The following is an 18,674-nucleotide window of genomic DNA, read 5'->3' as shown; positions in this document are numbered from 1 at the left end:
TCATTAGGAAGACTATTAAACAAAGACGAGGTAAGAAAGGATAATATCTACTGAGAGCCGAATTGAGAGAATAAGAGATGCAGTGTGCTGCTGTGAAGATGCTAATAAGAGTTCATTGCTTAGCTCAAAGTCTTTTGAAAAAAAAAGGCGGACCCTCTTTGTAGCAATATGATGAAACAGAATTATTAATGCCTCCAGCCAGAACGCATGATTGCTAAAAGTTAAAAATGGACATTTTTTGAAGATAGCGCAGGCATCAATTTAAGCCTTTTAACATTTTTTCCCCTCCTCACTTTTTTCCCTCACAGCCTCGCCACCATAAATAGGAAGTACTTTATATCACATGCAGCGATCCCAGATTCTCTAGCTCATATCTGTGTGACTGATGACCATCTGTGTTTTGAAGCCAACTTGTGAATAATTGATTGGTCCATGTATATGCAAAAGGATGGACTCATCTCTGGGGACATGTTAGGAGGTAGCTTAGCAACACAGCAGAGCACTGGTCAATTGTCAGGCAGACCTTGTGGAGGCGTTCTGTGAGCTCTCGATCTGCCGGTGGAGGTTTGTTTTCCTGTGATCAGCTTGTGTGTGTATGAAACTGTGTCTGTGATTTCATAAGAGTGGGAAGATGTTGAGGTTAAGAGTACTCCACTCACGCAGGCACTCCTTGCAGCAGGCACCCTTTACGTAGGCCGGCGCTGTACCTGCTGGGCACTGAGGGGGAGGGCAGGAGATGGCGTCACACTGCACCGTGCCGTTCTGCTGGGGAGGGGGACAGAGAATCACACCGTTTACATGACATTACAAGAAACCCATCTGATACAACACAAACAATGGTTCAGAGCTCTTGAAGTAGAGATCCATGGAAACCGTTTTAGCAACGGATATCTTACCTGTTTTAAAGAGCAATTTGAATGACTTCAGTTGGGGGAAACAGAGTTTGACTTTGACTGGATTGACAAGCTAACAGTTAGTGCCAGTGGGGCCAAGACCTGAATGGACAACTACAAACTTAGAAAAGTCAAGGGTTTTATCATTTATTTATTTATATTTTTGTTATTAAATTAAATGATTAAGAGTCAAGAAATATTGTCTCCAATTATTATTTATATTTGGTACTTTACGATCACTGCGAGGGGGGGTGTCACCTCTGTTATTCATGGAAAAATTGTTTGATACAATCAGTCAAGGTGAATAAGAATCAACATCAATACAATACAAAACTTGTTAAATGATGTCAACCAAATCTAAATTAATTCAATTCAAATATCACAATTACATTATTTTAAAATGAAAGTGGTATCATATGCAGAAAATATGTCATACTTTTAATGTTCATTTAAAAAGATTTTTTTGATGATATTTTGTGAGCCAACATATCTCACTGTTTTAAATGTCATCTCCTGTCACGGTACCACGCCTGTGATTAACATCGTTTTCACGGATGAAAGCTCTGTGACAGCAACATCTATGAGCCTGATCCTCCTAATTAATAACATCTTAATGCATCACCTTTGAATTTTAAAGGTCACAGCTAATCGTCACACATAAGGTAAGGAGCATAATTCCTTAATTGCGGCACTGGGTATGGCAAAACAGAGATCCTGAAGAATGAAGGCATTTCATTGGATGAGTGGGTGAGCAAATCCCTGATGATAATTATCATCTGCCAGGAGCAATTAGGTGCAGTGCACTAAAAGATACATGGTTATCTCTTTTTTATTTTTATTTTTTGCAGGCTGGGTAGTGGTGTGAACTTTGGTTGGTTTAAGTCAGGCAGTAACTGGATGAGTCGCCTGCCAAAATGGGTGACAATCTTCTTCATGTGGAACATGCCCAAGATCTTTTAGTTGTTTCATTGTTTTTTGAGGGGGGCAATTATTCACATTTGTTGTGGAAAAACTTGAGATAATGAGGCATCACTAAGTACTGTTGTCAATGTGTCTGATCTCAAGTGGGGGAGGGGTAGCTCAGGAAATCCTCCAAATGTATCAAAATGATGACAATCCACATCCAAACCCACACCCAGAGGCCGCGTTTGAACTGAGCACACAAACTACAACGATACAAACATGTTCTCAGACACAAACACATAATCTGCAATGCACACTGTCACGGAATTACAACTACGCCAGGAACCAGAAAATTTCTCACAAGGGTGCCGATGCAACTGCTTCCTAAAATTCCAACATTAATTTTGAAATAAGCTAAAAACTAAAGAGCCTAGATTTTGATTTGTACAAGAAATGGTAAACAAAAAAAAAGATCAAAAGAAATGTTAAAACTGCTGCCAGTGGCAAATTTGCATTGTAAGTCAGCCTATCCTTATTCTACACCGGCCATGGTTGTGTTTGCTTTGAGCATATAGTTCAGTTCAAAATCAAGTACCTATGTCACCTTTAGATGTTATCAAAATGGTGTTTATATGTATAGATCAAAAATAAATTTGACTTTGCTGTTTCTAAACACCTTGAAATTGGCCTCTGTCTCTTTAAGAAACTCCCTCCAATTCCGTCACGCCCATTTCAGTACGTCATCACACCAGCTTCATGTCGTTTACAACCGGTCTTAGGAGCGTTGTATTTTGTTGTAACAATAATAAAAAAGAAGCAACATTATACAATATCAGTTTTACTTGGACAATTGCAAGTCAACCCAGAAAGTCTGTTTTCTTAAGAACCGGAGCGAGTACAGAGGTGACTATTCAGCTTGGTAAGATACCTCAAGTCATCCTCACAGACACACACATAATGATCGTAATATAAGTTACAAATGCTACCTGTAGATCATAGAAAGTCCAAACAACAATGACGTGAACAAAACAACGTGAGTTGTTTTTAGCTTACCTGGACAGACGACAATGGTTATTATTAATCCACTGTTAAATAACCATTTGTTCAGAAAGCTATCATCTATAAAGTGGCTCGTACACACACACATGTATATAATATATGTATATACTGTATATGTATATATATATATATTTTTTTTTTTCGTCGGAGGGTCACTTCCAAAATTGAAGTCCAACATGTCATCCATGTGAAGGTTAAAAAAAGGGTAGTGTCCCTGGCATCCAAAAATACATTTCCTCAAAGGCATTTTTTAATCTGAAAAGGACTGGACTGAGAAATAGTATTACAAGCTTAACAGACACGGTTTCACCAGGTATTTGTTTGCTAATTGTTGTTGCCAATTAAGGGAGCCTGCAGGAGTCGTGGGGGAGGTGTGCTCTGTGATGAGGAAGCTCGGCTTGGAGGCAGAGCCCAGAGGAGGAGCTGCACCAAAAAGGCAGTTCTTGGCCCAACCAGCAGTTTTTGCTCCCCTGCCTGGCTCCCTCAGGACACTACAGGATTTCTCAACCACGCATGAATGAGTCAGAGCAAGACTCTGGGCAAGTTTTTGATGAGAGGAGAACATTATAACATGATATAAAGCTTGAAAAAGTTGATTTTACATGATATTGCCACTTTAGGCTCGTTTATTGGCACAATCCGTTCCAAGCACATTAGTTTGGACTTTTAGTGCACTTGCTCACAACAAAATTAAAATTCCCATCCATGCTTGTTATCAGTCTGACAAACAAACAGGCACATAAAGTCAAGCAGAACATGCGTGTGTGTGTGTGTGTGTGTGTGTGTGTGTGTGTGTGTGTGTGTGTGTGTGTGTGTGTGTGTGTGTGTGTGTGTGTGTGNGTGTGTGTGTGTGTGTGTGTGTGTGTGTGTGTGTGTGTGTGTGTGTGTGTGTGTCCCACCGTGCACGTGCAGTTCTTGCAGCCATCTGTCCAGCCCTCATCCTCCCTGTAGACGACCCCCTTGACGCTGCAAGTTCGCTCACAATAGCAGCCGTCCAGACCGTTCATCTTCTCTTCTGCCCTGGACAGCTGCTCACCAAATCGCAACCCCACCCGAAAAAAAGAAGAAAGACTCAAGTAAGCTTCAATCAGTCTTTCTTCACATGCAGAAAGTGGAGCCTCCAACTGTGTCTGCACAAAGCTCGGTCATTAGATAACATTAACACTTTTCACACGTCTTTGCACCAAAAGAGAAACTCTGTAAAGTGGATATTTCACGCCCTCTGTGCAATTTAGTTGTTTAATTTACAGCTGTAATTACTCTCATTTTAAAGGTTACAGTAACAGTTAGGGGAGAGATGAATGTTGAACCAAGTCACATGACGTTACCTTGCTTGACGTCTTTGCGAGGACATCCTGCAGTTCCATGATTTTCTGCACAAGTCCATGAAAGTCATTGCAGGTTGGACATGCTGGGACACAAGGAACAATAAAATGTCACTTCAGTACCTGATCAAATATCTACTGTAAGATAAAGGTGAAAGGGATGGTTTGAACTCTTTGAAGGGAGGTTCTCTGTAAAGTATCCATCCATCCATCCATCCAACCAGCCATCCATCATCTTCTGCTTGTTCCAGAGTCAGGACGTGGAGGCAGCAGCTAAAGCAGAAAGGCCCTGACCTTTCTTTCCCCAAACACCTCTTCCAGCTTTTCTGGGAGAACTCCATGGCGTTCCCAGACCACTCTCCAGTGTGTCCAGGGTCTTCCCTCCCAGTCAAACATGTCTGAAGCACCTCCCTAAGTAAGGCATCTAGTTTGGACATCCTTATCAGATGTCCAAACCACCTCAGCTGGATGTAGAGGAGCAGTGGCTCTACTCTGAGTCTTCACTGGATAACTGCACTTAAGGAAAAACATGTACAATAGGTTGCCTTCAGGCCTCCCTGGAAAGAGAGATCTGAGATCTCAACAGGACTTAAATAACGGTAAATAAATAAATAAATAAATAAGGGAGAGTCCAGCTAATCTGTGGAGCCTGCATCCGCCATCTTGTTCTTTCGGGCGCTAGCCAAAGTTTGTGACCATAGGTGAGGGTAGGAAATTAGACTGGCCAGTAAACAAAGCTGTGCAGAGCACACACCAATCCATCTGTCACAAGCTCCTTTTTTCCCTCACTCATGAACAAAACCCTAAGATACTTAAACCCCTCCACTTGAGGCAGAAACTCACCCCCAACCCAGAGAGAGCAATCCACCCTTTTCCAACGAAGAACTATGAACTCAGATTTGGAGGTGCTGATTCCTCATCAAGTTCTCCAAGTACCTCCAGTGCAGACTTGAGTGCTTCCAGCGGGAATTTTAACATACGTTTGTAAAAATAATTATGTAATGTAAAAAAAATGTAATGGAGATTTTTGAGACAGTCTATTGAACTTTTTGCTCAATCCAGTAAGAATTAAATGTTTATTCAAATCTATCTATAACCTTTCCAAAAAAAACCCACTTAAAACGATCTATGAGACAATAACTAAAAACTGTCAAGTTGTTTTAAACTGTTGTACTCTAGTCAGTATGAAATATACTTGTGAGTTCCTGAAAGCAAACATTAGATTTAAGTATTCAATGAAATACATTTTTAATCCGTGTAAATCCCCTTACTTCTGTTCAGATCTGGACACTGTGAGATGTAACCTTGTGGCATCACCAGGATCTCCACATCCTGCATCACCCCCTGCACAGACACACAGAGACAGCAAAATGTTTGGATCAAACCTCGCGGAGAACACACAAGTTGTGCCGAAAAACGAAAAAGAAACAGACGACAGAGGTTAATGTGTAATAAGTAGGCAAGAACACAGATGGGCGAAGCTGTCGGAGTACGCTCATTTACTTCAGCTGAGATAATGAGGGGCCAAAAATGACGGAAAACATGAAAAGATAAACACACCTGTTTACCGGTGAGCGGTAAGTGTTGGACTCGTTCGTGGCTGAATGTAGCAAAACAGCTGTAAATTAGAGTTAGTAAAAAAACATGTTTTCTTTCTGAAGAGAGTAGTTCTGGGGAAATATGCGCTCCGGGTTGTTGTTCTGATGAGTCATCTCATATCCAGACATCAACGAGAAGTTAAGCAGCGTGGGAGTTTTAACGGACATGTGAAATATTTACTGTCCTGTTCTTTTATTTGATAAGCAAAAAATAAATATATAACCTGGAGATACAGATTCAATTTCATGCATAACTTCAAACTGTTAGCCCTTTTGTTCTTTGTGTCCAAACACCGAACACTTCCAGACATGCACATGTGAACACAGATGCATCTGTTTCCACAGTAACGGGGGACCAGGTTCAGTCCTCATGAGCGTTTATTACCTTTACAGAAGTGGAGCGGTGCAACTTGGGAGAAATTGTTTTTTAAATTGTCTTGTCACTTCAATTTACCGGCCATAAATTTCAAAATGCTGCGGAAATGACCCGCCGATTTTTCACAACTAAGTGCCAAAATGGGAGCAGATAGTAGATCCAACTTGTAATGAAACCATAAAACCACACATTTATTTCTGCGGCCACGGTGCAAATTTCATGGCCCGCAATCTGCGGCCAACGTGGTTTGAACTGTGATTAACGCAACCTTATGTGATCCTGTGAGGCGAAGCGGGAGTCGGGGCGTTTAACTGGCTAATGTGACAAATTTGCTGGTGAAACTGGAGAAACGTGAGGGAGGTTTAGTAATAAGATGGGTTTATATAAAATCTGTCACGTTTTATTAGATCGGTTTCAAAGTGGATGAGAGCAAAGCTGGTGTGAAACAGGGAGGGAAAAGAGCTGTCTGTTGTCTAATAAGTGAGCTGACAGATGAAAACCAATATCCTCAGATATTCATCTGAGAGTTACAATCCATTAACAAGAAGAGGGGGATTTAAAAGGCCAACAAAAAAAATAAAACATAGATTTGATAGATTCTAGTTTGTAATGTTACAGGATGTAAAGGAAAGATTAACCATGGAAAGAAATGCTTTGTTTCTCAGTGTCTCAAAGCTTTTAATGTACATCTAAAAACAAGCATAGTCACATTTAAAACATGAAGTTTAATGTAAAGACTGTGAAGTTGACTGTTTCAACAATTCTTTATGTTTTACCAGCTGAGTAGCCCTGGTTTACGTAATAGCACAATGTTACACAGCGAGTGACAAACTAAACACACGTCATGTAAAAGTGTTGAGGTTTAATATTGCAGTCGGGGTTTTCTTCACACCTGTACTTTGTTTTTGAGAACGATTTACTTTATAGGCCTGAAAAACTATTTCAAAAACAAGCCCTTATTTGGGTAGCCATTAGCCTAGCCTACATGAATTTATTTTTACTTTTTCTCCAAACTCGGTGCTTTGTGCTCTGTCTGTGAAGCTCTTTCTACTTTTAAAACTAGATTGAAGACTTTCTTTTTGAAAAATCCTATGTTTGGTTTAGTTTCCAGAGTTATTCCCTAGATATGCTGCTACAGCCTAATGCTACGTTCACACCAAATGTGTTTTGAGCAGCAAAAATGCACCCAACGCCTCAAGTTGGACGCACTATGTTCAAACTAGGATAGCGACTAGACGCGCGTTTGAAGAGGGAGGAGCGTCTTGGTCTGTCTCAACAGTGGATGAAAAAGAAATTAAAAATAAAGAAAATGGCTTTGCTTTATCTACTAAAGAGAAAGCAAACATTGCGCACACCGGATGATTAATTCACCAGATGATTTAGAGACTGTTTGTTCGGTTAGTTTCACCACTCCAGGAGCTGCGAGATGACAAACTTTTTTTTAATCCCGAGCCAAGTTTAACACCGCGATCAGTTTAACGATCTGCAGACCCACATCAGTGCTGATATCTCCAGCCAGAACACCAACTGCAGACGGTCGATATCAGCTAAAGAGCTCCTGTCCGTCCATTTGTGGGCAACATTCAGGAAACCATCACGTGGAAAAATGAGTCTCTGATTGGTCGACGCGGTGCGTCGAGCAGAAAAATTCAGACTTTTGAACTCGAGCGTCGGCTGCTTTGGACACACCGTATGCACGAAAAACGCTCTACCGCACCTTCTGCTTCCTTGTGCACCGCACTAAATGGACCTGACGCGCCGCAAGACCCCTAGAAGCGCGTCCACCATAGACTTTGCATTTAAACCGGCCGCTCCTGCAGCTCAAAATGTGTTCGCTGTGAATGTAGCATTAGACTACTGGAGGACAAACTGAGCACATTTTCTCACTCTACTGCTGTCTTTAGTCACTCTACTCACTCTACACGTTTGTCTTTGCAATAATTTCTATCAATAATGTGCCTTTCTCTTTGTCTGTTTTCCAGCTGAAAATAACGCCTGGACAAATCATTCTGTGTTCCGGTCGAGGAAGATGGTCACCCATCCTGAGCCTGGTTCTGCTGGAGGTTTCTTCCTGTTAAAAGGGAGTTTTTCCTCTCCACGGCTTCCAATGTGCTCCTCAGAAAAGGAGACTGCAATGAAGTGAAGAGTCAACACAGTCTGCTGGCTTCCCTTGATTGTTTTTGTACAACGCCCTGAGAAGACATTTGTTGTGACTTAGTGCTATATAAAAGAACTGAATTGATTTGAATGCCAAAGCTGATAAGGTATTAACTTATGACAACTATTTGAAAGAACGTCATTTCAGAATTGACAAGACTTTCATTTTAAAGTGTAAATCATTTTACTTCATAAGCCTAAAGGGGGGTATTATGTATTTTCTAGACACAGTTCAACTCTACACCAGTGTTTCCCAAAGTTGGGGTCAGGACCCAAAGTGGGGTCCTGAAACATCAAGGTGGGGTCCTGAAAAGATTTTCCTATATTAATTACATTTTTGCCTTAGTTGCCTAAAATGTATAAATGTAGAATGATATATATTGTTACTACGCCCGTGTTTAGTTGACATGATACAAATGTTTATCATCCAAAAATAGCTGTGGGCACAGGTCTCTGCTACTGTTATTTTGTGGGTCAAAAGCTGAAAAGTTTGGGAACCACTGCACTTCAGGAATCATTTTAAAGGGTAATAAAATAATTGGTGATGTAATATTTTGCTATAATTATTACAAGAACACAAAATAAGTATAGATAAGTATTTATATTTGTGTAGCCTTTGTTTTTAGGGTTATTAACAACATTTGTGTACTCATACCAGTAATATTTAGGGTCACAAGTTTTTGCAATGAATATTTTGTGGGTCAGAAGATAAAAAAGTTTGGGAACCACTGCTCTACACCATAATCAAGTAATAATGTTACCTCCAGTTGTTATGAAAAAGCTGTAAATATTTATAAAAAAATAAATTTGACTTTGCATCACAGTCTATCTAAACACCTTGAAATTGGCCTCTGTCTCTTCTCTTCTACCATTTCTGACAATCCCACTTCAGCGCATCTTTACAACAATGCATCAGGGGAGGGGTCCACAATGGCCCCACAATGCTCTGTGGGGCCAAAGCTCGGCTGCAGACTGAGCTCCAGGGCGGAGCTTTTTGTAAGTAGATGGTGCTTAGTACCAGTGAATGATTACCACAGGAGATTCAAAGATTTCTCAAACATGCATGAATGAGTCAAAGCAACACTCTGGGTTTGTTTTTGATGAGGGAATCACATTTTAGCAAAATAAAAACCTCAAAAAAGTCAAATTTGCGTAATACCACTCCTTTAAAAATGGCATGTCATTGATAGTATTCAAAAACTGTTAACAGCTGTGGTGATATTTTAAGGGCAGTGATATACCAAGTTTATTGAACCCAAAGAAAGTTTTAACTAACTTATCGGTTGCAAACATCCAAAATAGTGCTTCTGAGTGTGTGTGCATTTGTGTGCTAGCATGTGTGTGCATGCATATTTGCCATATCATTGGGACCATTTTCTAGACAAACACAACCTTGTGGGGACTCAGTGCTCCTCATGGGGACCAAAGCCTGGTCCCCATGGGTACGGATGCCTATTTGGGCGGGGGGTGGTTGGGTTGTTAAGGTTAGGTTAGGGTTAGGTATGAACTGTGGTAGTTAGGTTTATAGTAAAGGGTCAGGGTTAGGTTATAAACATGACTGGAGAATAAATGGAAGTCAATGCAAAGTCCTCACGAGGATAGAAAAATCATCTTGTGTGTGTGTCTAAGCACATGCAATCTAATGAATAAGTGTGTTTTTTAAAGCTCTCACTGCAACTAATTACAGCACTAGAAGGAGGAGGAGAGATGCTGCTATAGAAAAAAAGACCCAATAATGACCTGTATGGCTTCTTTCATCACCCAATTAAGACAGAGGAAACACAGCCCCTACAATACTGGGTGTAAAAGCATGATGGAATCACACCAAAACATCCTATCATACAAAGAGATGGTCATAGATAGAGCAGTTTAAATATTTTCATTTGCAGATATGATCATGTTTTAGTCTCAGAAATCAATGCATTGTTTTTAAAGTCATATTTAGGCCTCTTTCACCATGATTTTTCCAGGTTTCTTACTGTGGTGAAAATTTTCTCAATCAAAGGAATATTTTTTCCCTTACTAAGTGAAATTAAGGTTTTTTTTCTGAATCAAATTTTTTTCTTGTGATAATGGACAGAAAGATAACAAATGAAAGAAAATACTTCACAACAAAAGAAGGGGCTGTTCAGAAATTTGAAGCTGATCTAGTAAACTAATTATGAATGAAAGGATCGTACTTGTTTTAGATAGCTCTTTGAAAGGCCTCAGGTTGGACCTGAGTCATGAATTAACAATAAGTTTGGACACAACTAAGACCAAAGTGGATTACTGGGATTTTAAAAGATCTTCAATCTCAAAAGTTTCCAGTTCCAGTTTAAAAAAAATGCATTGTTGTTGTTGGTTTTTTTTCCACTCTACATTTGTATTCTGGTGATATGCACGTACAAATTTCTGCTGGAAGTGCAGCTGTACCAGAAGTGCAACAGCGAGATACTGCTATTTGTGCTTGCATAAACCAGAGAATTTTACATTAAAAAATGTGTGAAATAAAATGAATTGCAATGTATAAATTTATAAAATACTGTTTGATTAAACCACAATAACATTTTGAAGTTTAGAGTTGTTATCAACTTTGGTCTTGGCACTGCTCAAGTTGTTAGCTCATCAATCTGGTTAAACTAAAACCCTTTCTCAAAACTTGGGTAATTCAAAAAAGCTACCTAGAACAGGTAAGGTATTTATCATCCATAACTTTACCACAGAACCCAAATTGGGAAGCTCTGTACTCTCTTTTAAGTGCATCTTTGTATTCTTTATAAACTGGCTGTGCTAATATAAATAAAGAGTTTGAGAAATGACCTAAAAAATAAATCTCTGTTAAAAATATGTGCAATAAAATTAGATTAGACTTTGAAAGCAAGTCGTTAAATTAACTAACTGATCCTTTTTAACTCAAATATATGAGATATGTGAAGGTTAAACTCCTGCTATCTTAATTAGGGAAAAAGCTATGATCTTAATCTAAAATGCAAAACAATAAAAACAGATCACTTTATTACAAAAAAATATCTAATTATAGTTTAAAGCACGTTAAAGCTTTTTTCAAACCTTGAAAACACTTAATCACTTTCAAGGATTTTGCACCCGCATGAACCCTGCAACACTGAAGCGCAGTAAAGAGTGAAAGTCCTAATGTATTCTATGTTTCTCTGTCTGATAAACAATACTGTAGACTGAGCTTAATGAGCACAGTCCACAGGCTATTTAATGATTTCTCCCCAATCAGCATTGTGGGAGTTGCTGAGATAATTGTACTGGGCTTAGCTGCAGACAAAAGGAAAAGGAACAAACAATGACACACAAGCACAAAATAAATAAACAAATAAATAAAAACAGTTCCTAGATTGAGCGCTCCTCATATGTAAAGGGTAAGCTGTGAGGAATGCACGCAATTAAACTCCCCAGCTCTAATAAGTGAAACCAAGCAAGACAAAAACAGAGTGAAAAAACTATATTAACAAAGTCTTGGTGTGGAGTGAAAAGATAGTCCTTAGAATCATTTATTATCTGTTAGTCTGACAAGTCAAGACAGATATTAGCATTAAAATATTCTGAGAAATAAGTCTGCCTTAACCTTAAAGAAGCCATGAGCAGCGTTCCTCTGTCCGAGCCAGAAGGACGTGTCCTCAGGTATGTCCATGTAGGGAGCCTCCACCACCCGCTCGTAGATCCTGGATAAAAAAAAAGGTGATTAAGAACTAAATATTTTCAAATCATGTCTAAAGCACTTGAATTTTTTTTTTTTTTTTTTGCATTTAAACATGTGTCAAATGTAAGGCTCGTGGGCCAGATGTGACCTATCACATTATTATAAGTGACCCATGACAGCTTCAAAGATTTAAATAGTGTCTTAAAATAAGATGACTGTCATTTCCACCTTCTCCTCTCTGTCAACGCTCTCTGGTTTCATTTAAAAGAGCCAATCGTCAGATATTGTCCAAGATTAACCTTCAGGGTGGATATAGCTCGCTAGCAGCCTCATGCCGATGACCTAGTTGATGTCATTATTTACCCAGAATTCTTTGCGTGTAAATAAAATGGCCCCGCCCGTGTAATACATTTTTAAACTTTAGTTTAAAAATTACAAAAACTAAACATCCTACAGTATTTTTACAGTCTTTATATTACAGTTTAAGTAAATTTTTGTCATATAAAGTCTAATGTTACAACTAATCGGGGATCCCTTTAATAGTATTCCTGTATTATTTATTTCACAGTCTTTCATACGTATAGTAATTTTCAGTGTTTGTAAGAAGATGTAAAATGTTGTTTCTATGCAGGAAATACCACGTAGAGCTCAGTTATAGTTTGTTAGTGGTGCTCAGTTATATCAGTGACTCAAAGAACATGATGTTTTGTGTTTATTTGAAGTTAAACACAAAATGTCAAAGTTAATTACAACTGGCCCTCTGAGGACCACCATAATGCTCATGTGGTCTTTGTGAAAATGAGTTTGACACCCCTGATATAAAATGTAATAGTTCCTCTACATACAGTATTGTAGGTTTCTGCCCTTATTAATCCATGTGTTAACGTGGTCCCTGAAGAGAGCCACATGCATTTTGTGGTACACATGGTGAGCCTGGCTGCTTTCTTTGTTAATGCAAAGGAAAATCATCACACACAGTCAACCAAGGTCTCAGGTACACAACTAATGGTTTATTCAAGGTCTGCTCTTCATTTGACCTGTGAGACATCAGACTGGGGTCAAAATGTGGATATTACAGGATAAAAGCTGACTTACAGCCCAGAGTTAAACTGAATAACACCAGGTAATTACTTGAATGTTCAGAGAAGGAAGTAGCTTAAAATATATTTAAAATCTAATGGCATGCAATTGTTTTTCCATGCCTGATAGAAAAGTTAGCCAAAGCCATACAGACTTCAGGACACATGAAACCCAAGCTCAGTAGAAGGCAGTAAAAAAAAGGGGTTATCTGGTTCGAGCTGACCCATTAGAACAGATCACTGATGCAGGTTTGACATTATTACTGTGTAGGAAGGCTGGAGTTTACAAAACAGAGAGCTATCTCTTAAAAGCATCTCACCCACAAGCAATGACAGTTGTGTTAAATGGAGCGAACAGCCAACAAAGAAATACTGCCAGTGCATGCTGAACCAAAATCTCTGTGCTGCGTAGACATGATACCAGCCTGACACTTACTGCTGTTTACTTTTTATTATTTTTTAATGTGTTCAAATTTAAACAACTTCAATAAATCTGATTGTTTGTCTAATAAATATAGCTTTGTCAAATTAAAACTATAAGAGTGTTTTTTCCTGTTAAGCTTTCATTCATGTATGTGTTTTTAACCAAGATATATTGTTATTATATGAAAGTGAGGTATGTGATATAAATTTGGGTACCAAGATGTAAGTAGATTGAACTCCAATAGTTATTTCAGTACCTCGTCACAACCTGCATGCAACAAACTGTATTGTGGGTTCTGACAGAATTTTACAGAATCTAAAAACAGATATGCAGAACAAAAAAATTGGTAGCGATACATTAGGGCTGAGCAGTATATGCGGTAGACGGTAGAAAAGGTATGAAGTTGGCCTACGGTAGAAATTTTCCCTTTACCGTCCTATCGTCATTACGTCATCGCACCTGTGTGAACAGGGCTGCGAGTGCAGAGACAACTGAGCAGGAGTTTGAAATATAATGAAGAAATTCTAGCATTTTAAAACGCATATAGAGAATAAATCCTCAAAATTTCCCCCTCCCGCTGTAGAAAATTCCCTCCATCCACGTCATGCAAAGCGAAGCTTTAATAACAACAGTTTTTTCACGCCCAAGTTGTTGGAGAAAAAAAATGTTTTTATGTAGCTATTGTTACCCACAGAGATGAAAAAAAAAGACATGGACGTTCGTTCAGTCATAAATCCATCTTGTTAATGTAAAGTCAGCTTCTGCTCTGATGATGGAGGTGAGCGCGCAGCAGAGCAGCAGCTGATAAGTTCAGCAGGCAGAAGCTCATTGTATGGCAGGCAGATATTAAAGCAAAAATGCTGGGTTTGATTAAGATTAGTTTTCTGCAAAAAAAAAAAAAGCTCTAAAAATTACATTATCTTTACTTTTTATGATAGTTTTCTACTGCGATATATACAGTTACCGTGAAGGGATTCAATTTATACCGTGATATGAATTTGAGGTCATACCGCCCAGCCCTATGATACATAATACAGGCTTGTACGGACTTAAATGGTAAATAGACCACACTCATTTAGGCCCTGTTTACATGAGACTGGTAATGTTTACTGGGGTGAATACACTAAAAAAAATCATGGAACCACTGCAGTAATACATCAGGCAGGATTGCCAAATGAGACATAGTAAAGTGTTTTACTGTTCCTTTAAAATTATTTTATTTTGAGTCAAAACAACAGATATGCTGTACATATATGACTCACTCAGTCATATATGCTGAGTGAGAGTGTTGCAAGATAAGAGGGGCAAAAAACATCTGTTTTTTTTAACCTGGCAACCCCGATGCCAGACTTACTCATGCTCTGATCATGCAGCAGCTGCTTGATCATGGTTACATCCAAACCTGAAACGACAGGTGGTAAACCGCAGCAAAAAAAACTGTGGTTTCACACAAAATCGGCATCGTGTAAACAGGGCCTTAGTGTCTTTCCCAAAGACACTTCAACATGTGACTGAATAGCCGAACTGCCAGTTCTCTCACTGGAGGCCAACTCCCAAAACCACTCAGCCACTTACCTGGTAAATACTAGGTAAGTACTCATTAAAGAGCCAGAGTGTACCTAGTATGTATCCTGACCCTAACTTAGCATTTGCTTTCAAGCAGGCTCTGAGATATAAACTTGAAGCTGATTTGTTTTGTTTTTTTAATTTGTGAGATTTTCTCTATGCGTCTGTGTACAATGCCAAATAGTGGAAAATATAACCTTGATATAAACTTGATATGTATAGGATTTAGGGGTGCAACAATACTTGTACCTGTATTGAACCGTATCGAACAGTGCTTTAGGTTCAATACACACTTGTATCGAACAATACAGATATTTAAAATTTATTTTATCAACTTGTCTTCTGAAGATGCTCTGTGTTCAAGGATCAGTGGATCTGTGTTCGACTACTCCACCTAGGCTGCATTGAGAAACTTGCTGTTTCAGCAATATTTAATTTAAAAACTGGACTTTGGACGTTAAACAAAAGTTTGTACTTAATTTAAATAAATTACAAGTTAAAAAGGGCATGGAAGTTTTTCTTTTTGTGTCGAAAATATATCAAACCGTGAGACTAAAGTATTGAACTGAACCAAATTATGAATTTTCTGTATTGTTGCACTCCTAATAGGACTGTAGGTGTTTGGACTGTGTTTGTATCCCCAGTATCATACCTGTTGCAGTCGACATGTAGTATGACATGTGAGGCGCTTACGGCCACAGACACTTTGTGCCACTGGTCATCAGCCAGGCTGTAAGGGAACACCTCGGTGTGGTCCTGGTGGCTCCTGGTGCGATAATGAAGGCGCACCTCGCTGCGCTGTCCACTGCTCTCCAGCTCCAGGAACCTGAAGAAAAGCAGCAGCAGAAGCTAGCTTTAGCAGCAACCACATTCTTGAAAAAAACCCTCCTGAGTTACATTTCCTAAAGCAAATCTTATTTCTCTTCTTTGCATGTCTCATCCAAGCATCTAAACTTCAGACTCCTGTCAGCACAACACAGAAACACCTTTATCGCTGTCAGGCTGTCAATTCCCATTCCTCAGATTTACTTAGAATAAAGGTAAATCATAATGGTACTGCGTGTGAGTCCAACATCAGCAACACACAACAATGAGCCACATGTAGTGAGTGGAGTTTTAGTATTCCAGGAGAATCCTCTCCTCCACAGCACTGAGATTTCCCCGGCACATGACACTAATGAAAAGAGTTGCCAGCACACACTCACCTCTACTTTTAAAAGGCAGACTTATTTAAAGTAGAGTTATTTGCTGGAAACATCATTCAAAAGAAAAAAAAATAGATGCTCGCCCGAGTGTAGCAATGGAACTGATTTATCTTCAGACCACATCTAATACATTTACTCTCCCCTGGCCATGCGTGCACATTAATGCCAGCTCCATAAATGCACTCGCTTACACTTCTGATGCCGAATTAGTCCTTGTCACATTTCCAAATGAAACCATGCAGCGACGCTTTGTAGAATATGAATGGCTGGGAAAGCTAATCAGCAGTGGGGAAAGTCATTAACATCCCTGTGAGCTCTCTGCTCAGGACTGACTTTAATGTACAAACTGTTCAATCAGCGCATTATGGGAAACTCAGATTGCTGTTGTGATCATCCAACGGCTCAGCTACCAGAAACTAATGGAAACATTAGCATACCGGGTGCAGATCGTGTCTCATCAGTTTTCAGCTCACAGTTACAAACGGCGAGCTTGCATCATTGATGGACTGTGCAGAACACTCTGGCATTTAGGATGATTTGCTTTGTTTATTCAACTGGTGTGTAAAACATTTAAATGCTCATCAAACACAAACATTCCCTCCGCTGATATGACGTGCTAAATTTAGAACGTCATTTTATTTATAGCCTATTAGGAGGGTTTATAACAGATTAACAGTACTGTATGTGGCATTTTTGGGATGCAGATCTCCCTCCCGGTGATAAAACCAAACTAAAATGCACTCGCTTTTCCTGATTTTGGTAGTATTCACACACATAAGAGGTGAGTAATGAACCCATTTTACACAAGCAGTCTCGTGATAAAACAAAGAATAAACAACCAACGCACTGAACGTACCTATGCTCAGAGTGATGGATGGAGAAGATGACGCCAGAGTTGAGATGATCCTGTTTGAGCGTTGCCAGCACAGTGAACTCATTCTTGCCTTTGAGTTTCTGGACCATTCGTTTCGACACCTCAGCAGGTGTTCTCACTTCCCTGGAGGTTCCTAGAATGAAAGCAGAGATAGCAAGAACCATGAGCACCATTAAAACCTGCATCACTCATTGGGAAGGTTGTTGCATCAGGTTAACAAAAGCACTGAATTTTGGGGCTCTTTAGCTACAGCATACATATACCAACAGGTAAGGCAGTTCTTAAATAGTTAATTGTAGGGGCGTCCTGATACCAGTTTTTATCAAACCGAGTACTTCAGTGTTGATACTCACCAAAATTGAGTACAGATACGAAGTACTTAGTTAGAACAAACAATACACAACCGAAATTCAGACAGGTATGGGCCAGATATGGTGTCAAGCTGGCCCTGCTGGGCCTATATGTGCCTGTTTGTTTTTTTTAAATTTCACCACAAGACAGGTTTTAGTAAAAATCTCAGAAAATAATCAATGGATGTACATCTACAATTGAATTTCATCAACCAAATTCAAGTTAGCCAACACAAACACACATTCTAAGCCAGCATAAAAATGGCTATACCTCAGTCAGCTTTACATATTTTGGGGTTAAAATGTGGTGTGGTAGTAGCTGAGAGTCATCAGTGTCACATAATCTGAGTGCTAACAGTCCACACACGTACTTGGTTGGTCTGCAATGCAGTGGGTAATGTGCACTCTTGTAAGTAATGCTGGTTTTGTTAAGTGAATTATTTCAACCAAAGCATCAGTTCATCTCAATCTGGGGCTCAGACTTCTGTCAGTAGCTTTGTGTGACTTCTGAATGGACTGAGGCATGGAGGAGGGTTAAAGACAGCCTGCCTCTGATGCACCTCTGTACGGCAAAGCAAGGTAGTAACAGTGGTGAAATAGCTAACATATAAAACAGTATGCTAGCACCACTAAACAACACGAGAGAGATGTCTGTCTCACATTTACAGCTAAGTTCTGCTCCACGCCTCCTACAGTTCTGAGAAGCTTGTTTCATTTCTAAAAACTCATGTCTGTGTGGGACATGACTGACTCAGTCTGTGATTTATGAACAGCCAGATGGGGCAGAAACACGGACTGGTTGTGTGCCCATTTCAAGGAACTGTTTTATGAAAGTCTTAGGAAAGCCAGCGGTCAGACCACCAATCTTTGGTGAGATAGAAAATCTCTCTCTGAAACACAACCATGTAACAACCTGAGAATAATTCACTAAATCAGAAGGAGTCAGAGGATCATCTCTCTGCTTACACAGGTTGCACTTTGTGGATAAAACTTTAATTAAAATGAACAAATTCTTATAGTTCCCCTTATTGTCAAGGAGCTTGAAATGTTGCGAAATTTATTGTTGTTCTTTTATTTTGTGATGGCAGTTATTGCCTGTAATACTGATATTTCTTGTTATTGCAGTGTTTTCTAAAATATCTGTTTTGTGAAATGCAGTTTTGTGTGTGTGTGTGTGTGTGTGTGTGTGTGTGTGTGTGTGTGTGTGTGTGTG

General features: G+C 39.3%; 1 protein-coding gene across 3 annotated transcripts in view; it reads right to left on the bottom strand.

Moving 5' to 3' along the window:
- nell2a (neural EGFL like 2a) overlaps positions 1 to 18,674 on the bottom strand; it is a 137,989-nt gene that overhangs the window by 100,962 nt on the left and 18,353 nt on the right. For 2 of the 3 annotated variants that reach the window (XR_001311236.1, XM_014020819.1), the window contains 7 exons: positions 17,094 to 17,244; positions 15,685 to 15,858; positions 11,889 to 11,985; positions 5,452 to 5,524; positions 4,184 to 4,266; positions 3,755 to 3,883; positions 660 to 765 (listed from right to left, as the gene is read on the bottom strand). Coding sequence is in view for 2 of the 3 variants with exons in the window: in XM_014020819.1 (XP_013876273.1) it covers positions 660 to 765; positions 3,755 to 3,883; positions 4,184 to 4,266; positions 5,452 to 5,524; positions 11,889 to 11,985; positions 15,685 to 15,858; positions 17,094 to 17,244 (813 nt within the window). In the remaining variant the exon portion in view is untranslated. The remainder of the gene's footprint in view (positions 1 to 659; positions 766 to 3,754; positions 3,884 to 4,183; positions 4,267 to 5,451; positions 5,525 to 11,888; positions 11,986 to 15,684; positions 15,859 to 17,093; positions 17,245 to 18,674) is intronic. The other variant, XM_014020820.1, reaches the window with a different exon arrangement.

The sequence above is a fragment of the Austrofundulus limnaeus genome, unplaced genomic scaffold (assembly GCF_001266775.1).
Source record: "Austrofundulus limnaeus strain Quisiro unplaced genomic scaffold, Austrofundulus_limnaeus-1.0 Scaffold267, whole genome shotgun sequence".
In the NCBI taxonomy this organism is placed as follows: Eukaryota; Metazoa; Chordata; class Actinopteri; order Cyprinodontiformes; family Rivulidae; genus Austrofundulus; species Austrofundulus limnaeus.
Note: the sequence above shows the minus strand (reverse complement) of the source record. Positions and strands in the feature narration are given on the sequence as shown.